The sequence below is a fragment of the Salarias fasciatus genome, chromosome 16 (assembly GCF_902148845.1).
Source record: "Salarias fasciatus chromosome 16, fSalaFa1.1, whole genome shotgun sequence".
Classification (NCBI taxonomy): Eukaryota; Metazoa; Chordata; class Actinopteri; order Blenniiformes; family Blenniidae; genus Salarias; species Salarias fasciatus.
The window spans coordinates 26,502,150-26,518,421 of record NC_043760.1 but is presented as its reverse complement, the minus strand read 5'-3'; the positions used below and the strand labels follow the sequence as shown (position 1 = coordinate 26,518,421).

Here is a 16,272-nt window from a genome sequence, read left to right as displayed (position 1 = left end):
GAAAGTTCAACTCAAGACAGTCGAAAGCTTTCTCTATGTCAAGGGATGCAACAATCTCCGATACTGAACTGCGAGACGTGTGAATGAGATTCAGAAGTCGTCTAGAGTTGTGGTAGGAGTGTCGCCCTCTCATAAGGCCAGTCTGGTCCAAAGAGATGTTGATGGTTCATTATACATTTCTTTCAAAGTTGACGAGATCAGAACTAGTCTTGTAAAATTCTGCTGAGAAGCAGTCTGGGATTGTGACTTACCAGCATTCAGTGATTTAATGACTTCTCCAAACCTCTTCCTGAATCCTCGATCTTTAGGAACTGTATATTTGAAGCACACAAAAACAGTGGGTGGTGAACTGGAGGTAGTCTGAATAAAATTCTACAAATGCTTCATTTATTTCTCTTGGGTTTGATACAATCTTCTGACTTCACACTAGGAATTAGTTTGGAAGTAGCATCAGCGCAGATTTGATGTGCTAAAAGTTTCTCAGCTTAATCACCAGATTCTAAAAAACTCTGCTTGGTCTTAATTCGTTGAACCACGGCCACATCAGTGGTGGCTAGTTGAGACTTGTCTGAAGCTTTACTCATTGTGTGTAGAGTCTGGGGTCTGGATTAGAAGGATATCTATTGTCAACATATTTGATTTTATTCAGCAAACTGGTAGTGCAAGATGATTTTTTTTTCGTTATATTTGAAATAAAGCTTATAAGCTGACCTCTTATGTAAGCTTTAGAAGCCTCCCATAGTACAGCCCTGTATTTGTTGGTTTCATTGTTAATGTTGCAACATTAACATTTAGTTTTTTTTAATTTTTGAGGACATTTTGGCTACTTCAATGACCACCTGCCTAGTTTTAAATTTAAACCATTCCCATTTTCTAGAGGCCAACATTTCTAGGACAAGAATTTCTTCAATAAGCTGCTTGATCTTAAAAAAAAAACTTGTATTTTACAGAAGAACTACTTAATGTCCAAATATTGTGAGTTGCTTCTAAAACATGTAATCAATTAATTGACTTTGAGCTCTATTTGGCTCTATTTACTGAGTTACTAAAACAACATTTTAATATATGGCACCATATAATTAAAAAGCAATAGGATGATATTTAATAAATAATAGCTTTGCATGACATTACTACTAAAACTCATAACATTTTTACAAGCAGTATTGTTCCTTGCATAGATACACAGCTACGGGTTCGCCACCACAACAGGGGCAGAGACAGATGGGTTACACGTTGCAGTCATAATAAGCAGTTTGGCACAAAGATAATCAGAGCTTAGATCCAGGTTCAAGCCAGCAGGCTGTAGTGGGGAGTCAGTTATCTCTAGTGAAACTGAGGAGTGAAACTTGCAAGAGTATCTCAATCTAAAGTAGTGGGGAAAGTGGAGGAGGAGCAAGCAGACAACTAAACCACCGTCAAACCAAAACCACAGAAAAGTCTAAGATGTCATGTTTTTAAACAGGAAACAAAAACAGAACTCACAATGAAAGCCTGAAAGGACAGGAATGCAGAGAACTCATGAAGCACAAAGAGCACAGGAAGCAAACAACATTAAAACACACACGAACAAACAAGACACACAATAAGCCCAAAACGTACCGCTGTCGCCAAGTGAAGACAGGAGAAACATATCAGGCAGGAGAACAGCAACAAAACACAAGGTGCATCATGACGTTCTGGAGTCACTTTCTGACAAAGGTCTTTTTTACTATATTTCAGAGTTTTTGTTGTTTTACCTTCTGTAAAATATTTTTCCCCTTGCATGTGTAATACGACTGCTTAGGAAGAAAAAGTGAGTTTGGCCAGTTCTGCTGTTTGCTTGAAGTTTCAAGGGTGTCTTGTCCTTGTAGCCAAATGTTTCTCCTCATGGTTATGTTTGTGTTGGCTGAGTTTTTTGGGGAGTTTTTCCTCCCAGGGTAAAAGCTTGTCAAGAACTTAAAGGGTTACAAACTGAGAGGATCTTTTCCACACTCACACCTTGTACTATTTGATAGCTTTTATGACGATCATAGTTGAAAAGGCAAACATAAGTGAAGCTGAGCTCTGTGGTAAAACCTGTGGCACAGCGTTGGGTTCCCCGTGTAGATAACAGTCGAGGTGTGGCTCAGGCTTTTCATCTCGCCTTTTGTTCCTGTTTCCCTTCTCATGTTTCTGAGGCAGCTGGAGATTTCTCCAAAGACAGTCCTGCATTATGAGCTCCCTGAAGAGGAATACCTTTCACTATGAGTTTCACAAATGCGTGCCGGCGTGAGACTGTAAATAGACCTACATATGGAATATGTATGTCTCTCGTTCTCGCAATGATGAACCGTAATGATCCACTCTGTGATTTTGCTATGATTCTGAGAGTTTCATTTCCTGGATAAATGATAAAATGAAGGATTTTAAATTGTTTTCCACTAAAATCAGCTTCAGGCCTGTCAATTAAAATACAGTTATTTGATCCACAGGAGTGATGCATTTTTACTTTTAGAAAAATAAAACTTGAAATTTTAAATTTGTGGAGACTTTGGTATGAACAATAGTTTCATATAGACAAACACACCCAATGACTGCTGGCCGGTGCTACTAGAAAAATCCCTACTCCATGACCCCTACATAAATAACAGAAGAACTACAAAACTACATAAAACAGAATATTCAAGTCATAATTCTTGTTTTAAAAACTTTCAGTAAACACCATTAAAATTCAAATGAAAGCTTTTAAACTGCAAAGACAGCAACAACTGTCGAACTGATCAACAACTGACAGAATAAAGTCCCATTTACCAAATGAAACAACTGAATGACAGGACCACCACCATGATCTGTGCAGTGACTCCTTCATGAGTCCAGAAGAACTAACTTGGTAACTCGGTAGACTGAACTTGAATGTAGTAAGTTATACACTGAATACACCAATACAGTTGATGCTTACTTGAATTATTCAAGTAAGTTTCAACTCTTTACCTTTTTGAAAAAAATTTTGCCACTCACTATAATCAACCCTGTCACGAAAATTTCAATCATTTTAGTTGACTGAATAATTAGTTTGTTGCATCTCTGCAGTTCTTTTTACTCTTTTTTTGTCAGTTCTTTCCTTCACTCCTTCCAGCACATTTCAGGTGGAATAAAGCAGTCCTCAAGACGTGTTTAACATGGGAGTCGAAGGATGAGTCCTGCAGGTTCCTCTCAGAGGTTTTGGAGATTCAAAACATCCAGTGTTTCTATGTTTAGATAATTCACCTCTCAGATGTTTTATCAAAGACTGTTACTGCCACCAGAGGGCAGTGTTGCATGTGGCCCTCTGTGATGGAATGCAGTATTATACAGTTCTAAGTTGGTGAAGCTACACCGTGCAAAGTAATGGCCACGCATCATATAGATGTCTTTTTTCCAATTTTATTCAGTCTGTACACCTCCTTAGACACCAAAGAACAAAGAAATAAAAAATTTATGCAAAACAACTTTTTTGTTCATAAAGTCTCTCACAAAACGTCCAGCAAAGAATGTCCAGCATTTAGACAGGTTCCATTATCAATAAATCAATCAAACTTTATTTGTATAGCACTTTTTCATATGTATAAAAACAACAAAGTGCTGAACAGTGAAAACAGTAATAAGAACAAAATAATAAAAAAAAACGCACCATACAACACACACACACAGACACACACACACACAAGCACACACACACACACACGCACACACACACACACACACACACACACAGACACAGACACGCACACACACACACACACACACACACACACACACACACACACACACAAACACGCACACACGCACACACACACACACACACACACACACAGAACAAACACTCCCAATTTTTCTGCGCACAGCAGAGGAGACATGGCATGGCACTAAGCATCATGGGAAAACACTACCAGTGGGGCTGTCGATAGGGTAAAAACAGATCAGCTAAATAAGAAGGTGCAAGGCCATTACAGTAAGACATATAAAAACTAATAAGAGAACTTTAAAATCGATCGTGAAGCAGACAGGGAGCCAATGCAATGACTGTAAAACTGGTGTAATGTGGGACCGCCCCCTGGTCCTCGTCAGCACGCGTGCGGCTGAGTTTTGTAGTAGTTGTAGCTTGGAAATGTTCTTTTTGGGAAGACCAGAGAGCAAGGCATTACAGTAATCTCATCTACAGGAGATAAAAGCATGCATTAGCACCTCTGTACTGGCCTGATAGAGAAACGGGCGACTCTGGCTATATTCTTAAGATGACAAAATCCAATCTTAGTTATGTTTTTAATGTGTGGAATAAAATTTAGCTCAGAGTCAAAAATCACGCCCAGGTTCTTCACTGGTTGTGCTGGTTTAAAATCTATTAATTTTGGTAAAATTTTCTCTCTCTGACCTTCGGGACCGATAACTAAAACTTCAGTCTTGTCCTGGTTGAGCTGTAGGAAATTCACTGCCATCCATGACTTGATGTCTGAAATACAATTAAAAAGAGTTTCTATTGGCCCTGAGTCATCAGGAGACACGGCGATGTACAGCTGAGTGTCGTCAGCGTAGCTGTGGAAACTACTGCCGTGCCTCCTGATGACGTCCCCAAGTGGAAGCATGTAGAGATTAAAAAGTATGGGACCTAAAATTGAACCTTGGGGAACCCCACACCTAATTTCATGGGTTCCTGAGGAACAAGGATCCAGACTTACATAAAAACATCGATATGTGAGATAAGAACTAAACCCGTTAAGAACAGTACCAGAGAGGCCCACAAGGTGACTCAATCTGTTTATTAAAATGTGGTGGTCTACTGTGTCGAAAGCGGCACTTAGGTCCAGCAAAACCAACACTGTGAGCTTTTTATTATTTAAATTCCAACCTGATATCATTTAAAATCTTTGAAAGGGCGTCTCAGTACTGTGGTTCACTCTAAAACCAGACTGATGTCTTTCTAAAATGTTGTTGATCATTAAAAAGTCATTGACTTGGTTAAAAACCAGTCTTTCTAAAACTTTACTTAAAAATGGTAAGTTGGATACTGGTCTGTAGTTATTAAGAACATTGGGGTCTAAATTGCTCATTAGCAACAACATTAGCAAATCAACAGGAAACAATCAGTTGTCCATTCTAGGATGACTTATTCAACATTATGAACACATACAAGGTAAAATAAATGTACAAAATGAAAGTTACTGTGTGCGCCTCCTGGACCATGTAGTATTTAGCTGCCCTATGCACTCGCTCTTTAGCCATGTTGGTGTCCACCACAAATGTGACCTTTGAACTTGAACACGTGATGTATCCTTGAAATCAAATCAATTTAATGTTACATAAGGAAGTATGAATCAACCAATATTTTTAAAATGTAATATATTTTAAAATCACTTTTTAATAAGCCATGAATTAATACAATGAAATTGTGACAACAATGGAAAATACACATTTCAAATAAATTAATGAGGGGCTGGTTAAGATGCACAGCTTTGGAATGTGTTCATGGAGTATGTTCTGGTAACATTTTTCATTAGATTTTTACAAATTGTTCATTGAGGTATCGAGGTATTTGTGTATGGTATACACATAGATATTTGTATATGTATATGAGGTATTTTTCTGGTGTTCACCCTGTACATTGGCTTTCGGATTTAGGTTTTGGTTCCAAACTTCTCTTTGAATGATCCCTTGGCCACCACTGCCTTCAAGAACTGATTTCAATAAATGGTTAAAACTAAGTTCTGTGTTTTTGTGCTTCTTGTTAAACCTGAGTCGTGACATTAAACAATTAACAGTTAAAAACTGCTTGATATAGAAAGCTTTTTAATTCTCAGTAAGATTTGCTCTTTTCATTTACTTTATCCATTAAGCTATTGTGCGTAACTTCGGTTGCCCTCGAGCAGAATTCTGCGTTCTTACAACAATAAAGCCGGCGCTTCCATATGACGCATGCCCAGGTGTCCCCGGTGTCCCCCCCTCCCCCCTCCCCCTCTCCCCCAAACCGCTGCCACGGTGATTCGCGTTACCACAGCGCGAATCACCGTTGGTTTTTATTCTGTGTGAATACGGGCAGCTGGTGAAAACAAGATGAACTCTTCCGAAGAGGTAATTATTAGTTTGTTTGTTTTTTTGACAGAAAGTTTCTGTTCAAGCAGAAAGCTTATTACAAACAGGAGACAATTTAGTAACTGACAGGTTAGTGGATTTGCGAATGTGTGATTATTACCATGTGACATTATGTTAGCAGACTGCTAACATTGCAACATGACGTTCACAGTACTAGGGGTGTCCTCAGATATTCGACAATTCAACGATTCATTCGAAGGGGCCTAATTCGATCATACAGTCGAAGCTTCGAAAAATGTGGTTATTGAACAAGGACCATTCCATTACAGCTGTATGGGGGGGCTGAATGACTGATTTTACATGGAATTGCTTGTTTTTTTTCCAAATAAACATGATATAAAGTAGGGCTGAACGATATATCGTTATCATATTGATATCGGGATATGAACATTCAGGACATTAGTTTCTCAAAATCGACGATATCAAGAGTTCCCCTGCTTGCCCTGCATGTAAGCTTGCCCGTGCACAGGTCAGGCCAGCCAACCACAAACCTCGTTTACTGGTTGACAGCTGATGGCAGCCAATGAGAAACATCAGAGGGAGGGGCAGGAGGAAGAGGAGAGTAAGCAAAACAACAACATGAGAGCTGAAGAGAGGGCGGTTGCACAATCTGCACAAACGAATTTGGTGGTAGTGGCAGTGAGTTCTCATTAAAAAAAAAAACTGCATTTTTTTTTAACATCCTTTTGTATTATCAGGGCGCAAAATTCCCTATAAAATGGTGGCGGGGACCAATTGAGATGGCATCTCCGCCAGTTTAGGTGCCATATCAGTAGGTCCTTACCGCCTGTTGGCTTTTTTTAATCATGAAATTGCGTTGCTTCTCTTTTAATGAATCAATCAAAACCAACACGCCTCGTAACTCCAATTCCAATTCCATTTTTGCATTCTTCTTCTCTGTGCTTCACTCTGCACTATGCATCTAACAACCACAATGCGCCCTCTGCTGGATTGAAGGAGGTACTGCTGGATTCAGGCGCAGCTGTGAACTCCAAACAACAAATACTTCAGAACACAACGACAGCAATGGGTGTAAACAGTAGTAACTGTAAATATGCAAATCTGCCGAAACAGTTATTGATTTACTGCGATACTACAGTTCTCCACCCCTGAATGAGGCAATCACAGCTGCAGAACAACATTAATGAACATCAGTGAGAGAGGTCCTCTAGGGTCTGATACATACAGAGACAAAACCTGGTCAGATTAAGAACTGAATAGAATCAGAACCTACACTAACATTCACAGCCATCAGCAGGATCTTAGCTAAAATACTTTGTTTCACTTGGGTGCAACTACATTATATGAAATGTGATCTGTGCTGGTATGGATTCTAAGCTTAATGTGCCACCACCACCAAAGGAACTTGTCAAAGCTGGGATGCTTCAATCAGCAATTAGCAACATGCATACCTGCACCAAAATAAATAAAAATCATTTTATAAATTTGCAACTTGGGGTGGGCCATACAGCATAAGAAGATATACCATCCCAGATACAGTGCAGCAAATAGATATAAACAGAACTAAACAAGCACAACAAAATACAACAGTTTAATTAAAAAATTATTGTTGGATCCTGTTTTTGATCAGCATTTTACAAAATTGAAAATTAAGGACCTGTTAAAACTTGTGAGGACCTGTTAAAATTTTCTGAGGACATGCTGAAAAAATGTGGAGGGCCTGTTAAAATTTTGACGAATTTCATGCCCTGTATGTTTTTATTTTTCTGAAAAATGCTTAACTTTCACTGAATCCATTGTAATATATCGTATCGATATCGAGATATCTGGCATGGATATCGAGATATGAAATTTTGCCCATATCGTTCAGCCCTAATATAAAGCCTATTTGATGTTAGCCTATCAAATATACTGTGGAAAAATTTACTTAACTTGTACTTTTATTCAATATTCTATCTATTTAGTGTTTGTGAATGAACCACCATGGTGTGCGAAGAGCTCCATCACAGAGCAGCATCTCGGTGGTGATTTGGCTTAACTATAAAAGTCTTACAATGTCGGCAAAAAAACTTCAGAACAAGTCAAAGATGACCAAAAAAAAGCCAAATGCAAGTTGTGTCAGCAGCTCCTTTATCATTCCACAACAACTATATATATAGCTTTCCACCTTAAACAGGTAAGTAGCCAGATAATTGGGTGTATGAAAGATGTTTCTGCCAATCACTTCTCAATTTAAAGCGATACTTCAACATTTTGGCAAATTGGCCCATTTAGCGCAGTTCCTTAGTCATTTCGAATGTGGCACCCTGGACATTCAGTTTGTTATTTTGATGTCCAGATTTGTAGTTTTGTTGATTGTCTTGCCCCCCCACTTTTATTTTATTGCAATTGATTTCATTGTAAGCCTTGTGTCACTGCTCACCTGCTTGCTGTGGATCTCGGGCAATACTCAAATCTGCCAGTAGGAGGCAGCATGAGTATTCTTAGAGGAAAGTGGTGCTGTTGCTCAAACCCACAAAGAAGCCAGAACAGGAGCGGACTCGGGGCAGAGAGCAGCATATATGTTCCAAACATTTATTGTTTGTATTGCGTTTGCAGGTGAGTTAAGTGCACAAGTGCCATAGATATGTTTTGAGGAAGTCTACTCATTCTTCACAGTGTTGTGTGTTATGTGTTTTCATGTTATGCTTTGTAGTATTATTGTTTAGTTTTGCATTATTTGTGTTAGAAAACTGAAAAAACCCACAAAGAAGCCAGAACAGGAGCGGACTCGGGGCAGAGAGCAGCATATATGTTCCAAACATTTATTGTTTGTATTGCGTTTGCAGAACCCCTGTATAAAAATAAATTCCATTGGCACGTGGACATCCGGTGTCATCCTTGTGCACGTGCAACATTCTGGCGAGCCAGCCAGGAGGGATTGTGTGGAGAACGAAGATACAGTCCCTTCTTCAGAGACGAACCTAGACAACAAGGAAAGAACGCAAGACCAAGATGGAGGAACTCAAAGATGAGATCAGTGCCGTGTTGTGGAACCTGGAGAAATCAGAACTCATCAAGGTGTGTCAGCATCTGAAGTGCAGTGAGCCATCAGGTAAGGGATTCAACGGACAGTCCCATCGGTTCCTGATTCGGCTCGTGGAGAAAACTTTAGATGAAATTGAGGAGGAGGAGGAATCTCTTGTGTTCCAGCAGTGCATCAGTGATCTCCAGTCACTTATAAAGTCATTACAAACACAGATTACAGACAAAGAAGACATACAACAACCAGAATCGAGTGAAATAACAAAATTGCAGCAAGAGTATGCACAGCTTCAGCAGGCTCAGGCAGAAGCACGTCGTGTTCTGGAGGAGAAGATTGAAGCTTTGGGGAGCAGAATTGCAAAAGAAAGAGAAGTCAGTCAGCCTTCATCCTTCACACCAGAGGTGACATTGAGGAAAGATTTCAGGATATGGGGTCAAATCGGGGAGGCTGGACAGAAGGAAAAATTATCTTTTACCAGTCTGACCAACCAGATCGAGTCCGGCCTTAAGAAAGGCTACTCAGAGTCAGAAATCATTGAAGCTGTGATTAAAGCAGTAAGCCCTGGCCTTCATCTTCGTGATCTGCTGGAAGTGAAGCGAGACCTCACACTTCCCACATTAAGAACCATACTGAGAGGACATTATAAAGTGGATTCTTCATCTGACCTGCTTCATAGGCTCATGAACATATCCCAAGATGCAAAAGAATCTGCTCAAGACTTCCTTTTCAGAGCAATAGAGCTCAGGGAGAAACTGCTCTGGAAGTCAGGTGATGAGGCCACAGAGGAGCAGTTCAGCTCGGACTTAATCCAACGTAAGTTCCTGCGATCACTCGAGACTGGTTTGCTTAGTGAGGCAGTGAAGTTTCAATTAAAACCTCACCTCAGCAACCCCAAAGTAACTGATGAGGTTCTCATTGAGAAGATAAATGAGGCTGCCAGTCTTGAGCTAGAGCGCCAAAACAAGCTTCGGAGGAACACAACAGTCAAGCCACCACGAGTAAATGAAATACAAACTGAGCTTCAGCACAACAATAGACAGCCTCCGCTGAACACTGTTGCTGACACCACTGAAGAGACTCAAGTGGCAGGAGGTGCAGGAGCCCTCACAAAGAAAAAACAAGGGCAAAGTAAAAACTCAGATTCAGAGGTGGCAAAACTAATCGAGGGTCTCAAGGCGGAAGTTCTGGAAGTGAGGAAAATGGTCAGCGACACATTAGAAGCAACAAAGCCAAAACCCAAGACCACCACTCCAGTACCACCAGCAGCAAGATGGGCCAGAGGATGTCAAGCGTGCCGAGAGGCTCAGGTTGGCGACACATGTAGACACTGCTATCGTTGTGGACAGGAAGGTCATCTCTCTCGTGGCTGCAGGCAGACCAGGTTCACTCAGGGAAACGGGAGAGGGCTGCTGACCCGGGACCCCCAGTAGCCCACCAGCCCTCCAGGTCCCAAGTCAGTTCTGTGTTCCTGCCAAACACCTTCTCCTCTTCACAAGGACTATCAGGTGAAAACACAGATTTTCCTCCAGACACCCCACAGCCAAACAACAGTGAAAGCGGCAATGCGCCATCTAGTGGCTACATGCCCTCACAACGCCAAACCAAGCTCATCAGCCTCATTGGGAGAAGATGCACGGTCCAGTGCCACTTGGACAACGTACCAGTTGAGGTTCTATGGGACACTGGAGCTCAGGCAAGTCTGATCAACAATGAGTGGCGCAAACAGCACCTCCCACAGAGCACTGTCAAGCCTCTTTCTGAGCTTTTGGGGACAGAACCACTGGTAGCATTGGCTGCAAATGGAAGTGAAATTCCATATGATGGATGGATAGAGACTGAGTTTTATTTGGACTGTGACAATTGCCCCAAAAGAACACTTTTAGTCCCCTTGCTACTATCCAGTGACCCCAATGTTGCAGAACAGCCTATTATTGGATTCAATGTGATTGAGGAAGTAGTGGGGAAGTGGGATAAGAGACAACCAAGATTACAGAACATTCAAAAAATCAGTGAAATCTTCTCAGTGACTGCAGGCACAGCGAAATCCATGCTAAAGTTACTCCAGACACCAGATCCATACGAAAGTGTTGGAACAGTGCAGACAGGCAAGAGGGGAATTCGTCTAGCTGCTGAACAGATAACCACTTCTTATGTTCACGCACAGGTTGGAGCCCAGTTTGCGGGGGAGAGCCTGTTGTTTGTTCCAAGTGTCTCTTCACAGCTGCCTGAAGGTCTGGTGATCCAGGAGGGGCTCGTCACTATCAGCGAAGCAAGGTTTGCATGCATCCCAGTGGCAATTGCAAACACCACCAAGACGGATGTCACCATATTCCCTCGCACATTCCTGGGCCACCTGGAAGAAACGAAAACGGTGTATCCTCTCACAATGGAGCCTCCTGACAAGATACCAGAGACACCTGAACAGAACATGGTGCAACATCCTCTACAGTTAAATGAGGTAACCACTCACCCACAGCACAACAACAAGCCCTCCCAGTGGGATCCACCTGTCAAGTTAGACCACCTCACTGATGACGAGCAGCAGATTGTGAAACAGCTCTTAAGGGAGGAGTGCCATGCTTTTGCTTATGATGATAAGGACGTGGGATGCATCCCCAGCCTAAGCATGCACATCACACTGCATGACACTACTCCTGTTCGAAAAACCTACATATCAGTGCCAAAACCCCTGCACCAAGAGGTGAAAGAGTACCTCCAAGATCTACTGAACCGGGGATGGATTTCAGAATCAAGGTCACCATACTCCTCCCCAATTGTCTGTGTCCGAAAAAAGACAGGAGAATTGAGGCTATGCTGTGATTACAGAGAACTAAACCGTAAATCAGTACCAGACAGACATCCAATTCCGAGGATCCAGGATATGCTTGACTCCCTGCATGGCAGCTCCTGGTTTTCGGTCCTTGATCAGGGAAAAGCATATCATCAGGGGTTCCTGGACTCTGAAAGTCGTCCCCTCACAGCCTTCATAACACCTTGGGGTTTGTACCAGTGGAACCGCATTCCATTTGGCCTCAGCTCAGCACCAGCAGAGTTTCAAAGGAGTATGGAGGACTGTCTGAGAGGCCTTCGTGACGTTGTCTGCCAGCCATACCTAGATGACAACCTCGTCCACTCACCTTCTTTCAGCAGCCACCTGGACCATATCCGTGCTGTATTGCAGAGATACCAGAAACATGGTGTCAAACTCAGCCCAAAGAAGTGTGACATCTTCAAGCGGAGAGTGCGTTTTCTTGGCCGGATGGTGTCAGAGGAGGGTTATACACCATGGATCCAGCTGAGGTAGCACCTGTCCAAGCCCTCAAGGATAAACCACCATCCACAGTGGGAGAACTGAGCAGAGTCCTCGGCTTCCTCTCCTACTACAGGGTTTATATCCCAGATTTCTCTAAAGTGGCAAAGCCATTGTACCAGCTACTCACCCTGCCTCCAGACAGAACCACACCACCTGCATCAAAACCAAAAGGAAAAAGGGTTAGTGCAAAGCATAAGGGCCGTCCACCACCCAGCTCACCCATCAGTTGGACTCAGAGCCACCAGGATGCTCTAAACAACTTGATCGACTGCCTGACTGAACCACCTATTTTGGGCTATCCTGATTTTTCTGAGCCATTCATCCTCCACTGTGATGCCTCTCAAGAGGGCCTGGGGGCTGTGTTATATCAGCCAAAAGAAGGCAAGATGAAAGTGATTGCATATGGTTCAAGAACATTAACACCCTCTGAAAAAAATTATCATATGCACTCTGGGAAGCTGGAATTTTTGGCCTTGAAGTGGTCAATTTGTGAGCGCTTCAGAGATTACCTTTATTACGCGCCACATTTCTTTGTGTACACGGACAATAACCCCCTAACTTATGTCCTCACAACAGCCAGACTGAATGCAACAGGCCATAGGTGGGTGGGTGAATTGGCGGACTTCAATTTCACAATCAGATACCGACCAGGCAAAAAGAATGCAGATGCTGATGGCCTCTCCCGACTACCCCTCGACATCAACAGGTACATGGCACAGTGCACAGCAGAAGTAAAGCAGGATGTAATCAGGGCTGCTGTAGAGAGTACAGTGTTGCAGAGAGAGAGCTCAGCTTGTGAGCTCACTGTTGTCAATCAGAGTGCCATCAGTCTTGTTCAAGATCCCACAACAATGTCTGCAGGAAAATCTCTCTCACCAGAAGAAATCAGGGTGAGCCAGGAAAAAGATGCAGTAATTGGTCGTGTTCTGCAAATCAAACAAAATGGCCTTCTGCCAAAAGGTCGTGCTTTGAAAACGGAACCACCTGAGGTCAGAATCCTGCTGCGACAATGGAGCAGATTGCATGTGGATAAGGATGGAGTTTTATACAGGAGCACCAATGGAAGGGATCAGCTCCTGCTCCCTAAAGAATACCATGACATTGTGTTCACAGAGCTCCACAAGGAAATGGGACATTTGGGAGTAGAGAGAACTCTAGGGCTGATCAGAGACCGGTTCTACTGGCCGAGAATGCAAAATGATGTTGAACACTTTGTGATGCACGCCTGTGAATGCCTAAAGAGAAAGCGGCCAAGCAAGACCACCAGAGCGCCACTGACTTCCATTACCACTACTTACCCTTTTGAACTGGTGTCTATTGACTTTTTACATCTTGAGACCTGCAAACATGGGTACGAGTACATCTTAGTGGTAATGGATCACTTTACACGCTTTGCACAGGCTTATGCAACTACAAACAAATCAGCAAAAACAGTGGTGGATAAGGTGTTCAACCATTTTGCTCTCAACTTTGGTTTTCCTGTCAGGATCCATCATGACATGGGAAGAGAATTTGAGAATCAGCTGTTCTCCCAACTGCAAAAGGTCTGTGGTATGCGTGGCTCTCACACAACTCCATACCATCCGCAAGGTAACGGACAAGTGGAACGCTTCAACAGAACCCTTTTGTCAATGCTGAGAACGCTGACTGATGCTGAGAAAGCAGATTGGAAGAACTCACTGAACAAAGTAGTCCACGCCTACAACTGCACTCGAAGCGAGGCTACTGGGTTCTCTCCTTACTATCTGTTGTTTGGCCGCACACCCAGACTCCCTGTGGACATTCTGTTCAACTTGACATCACAGGAACAGCAAATGAGCTATGAGGACTATGTGATGAAGTGGCAGTCCAGGATGAAAGAGGCCTATGAGATTGCATCAGCAGCAGCTCAAAAAGAAGCATCTCGAGGTAAAAGACACTATGACCAAAAGGTCTACGGAACTGAACTTCTTCCTGGCAACAGGGTTCTGCTCCGCAATCTCACTGAGAGAGGAGGGCCTGGAAAGCTTCGTTCACACTGGGAGGATGCAGTGTATGTGGTAGTGAGTCAAAAGAGCCCAGAAATCCCTGTGTATGACATCAAACCAGAGAGAGGTGGAAGAAGCCGCACAGTCCACAGAAACCTGCTGCTCCCATGTGACAGCTTACCTGTGACAGAAACAGAGAGAAAACAGCAGAACAAAAGAGGAAGAGGATTGAAACAAGACAAACGCAGAACCCAGCAACAGTCACAGTCTCAGGACACAAACAGTGAAAGTGAGGATGAAGGTGAAATCATGTGGACGTTTTCACACCGTCATAACCAGGGAAGTGAAGTGGATGCCCCAGCTGTTGCAACTGAAGCCTCTGAACAAGTGGTGGGAGAACAGCAGGCAAGAGACTGTGAACCAGAGCTGCAGGATGTGAGAGGAGAGGAGGAGCTGGAGCTGCAAGCATCTCAAGATCATCATGACCTCCAGGAGCAACCAAGAGAGCAAACGATGATGAGCTGGGACGGCCTACCCTAAGACAAGTGGGTATAGACAGCGTTGAGGTGAGCGAACCAGTACACTGTTTCCAGAGTCTGTGGAGACCATGGACGCTCTCAGACATACCCACATTCTCATAACTCAAGCAGCAACTGTTAACAGACCAGAGACTGAGATTGGAAACTAGAAAAAGAATGTGGAAAAAATGTAATAATACTCCTGAAGTGCATGTTGTAGTATTTATGAATGTAATGAACATTGTGGCGTTTGAAACTGTAAAGAGGAGGATAATGTGGTAGCAGACCAGAGTAAAATGTTGGCCGAAGACGGGGTCTGTTTACAGGAGTTAAGATATCCCAGCAGGGGAATGTTATTTACAGACATTGAAAACAAATGTTGGGTTTTCCTACACAAAATGTGTCATGGTCTATCAATTGTGCAGTACTTTGAGCAAATGTTATTAACATTAAATGTACTGTCAAGAATGTTTTTTTGTATGGGCAAGGACCATCAGTGTGTGTGGAACCATAGTGATTTTCAAGAAGAGACACCAGTGCTGCAACAAAATATGCTTATGGAGTATTTAAAAAAAAATGTATCAGCATTTTTTTTCTTTTTGTAAGTAGGGAGGGGTGTGGCACCCTGGACATTCAGTTTGTTATTTTGATGTCCAGATTTGTAGTTTTGTTGATTGTCTTGCCCCCCCACTTTTATTTTATTGCAATTGATTTCATTGTAAGCCTTGTGTCACTGCTCACCTGCTTGCTGTGGATCTCGGGCAATACTCAAATCTGCCAGTAGGAGGCAGCATGAGTATTCTTAGAGGAAAGTGGTGCTGTTGCTCAAACCCACAAAGAAGCCAGAACAGGAGCGGACTCGGGGCAGAGAGCAGCATATATGTTCCAAACATTTATTGTTTGTATTGCGTTTGCAGGTGAGTTAAGTGCACAAGTGCCATAGATATGTTTTGAGGAAGTCTACTCATTCTTCACAGTGTTGTGTGTTATGTGTTTTCATGTTATGCTTTGTAGTATTATTGTTTAGTTTTGCATTATTTGTGTTAGAAAACTGAAAAAACCCACAAAGAAGCCAGAACAGGAGCGGACTCGGGGCAGAGAGCAGCATATATGTTCCAAACATTTATTGTTTGTATTGCGTTTGCAGAACCCCTGTATAAAAATAAATTCCATTGGCACGTGGACATCCGGTGTCATCCTTGTGCACGTGCAACACGAACAGCTAACTCACTTTTTTTGTGAGGGCGAGCTGTTTTTTCAGAGGTGAGTTGGGGAAGGTTTTCGGGACGGACACAATGTAAGTGAACGGTATTTTTGTTCCTCCTCGTCAAAACTCATCAAATAAACAATCCAACAACCCCAAAACACTTTGGTGGACACGTTATAATCCGCACATTCAGTACG

The 16,272-nt window shown here is 42.5% G+C and overlaps 1 protein-coding gene across 1 annotated transcript in view; it reads right to left on the bottom strand.

The window, feature by feature from the left end:
- Window positions 1-8,096: 8,096 nt before the first annotated feature.
- Window positions 8,097-16,272, bottom strand: part of LOC115402939 (nectin-4-like) — a 38,234-nt gene continuing 30,058 nt past the window's right edge. The window contains exon 8 of the mRNA XM_030111629.1: window positions 8,097-12,536. Within this exon, the coding sequence (XP_029967489.1) occupies window positions 12,507-12,536 (30 nt within the window). The 3' untranslated portion in view covers window positions 8,097-12,506. The remainder of the gene's footprint in view (window positions 12,537-16,272) is intronic.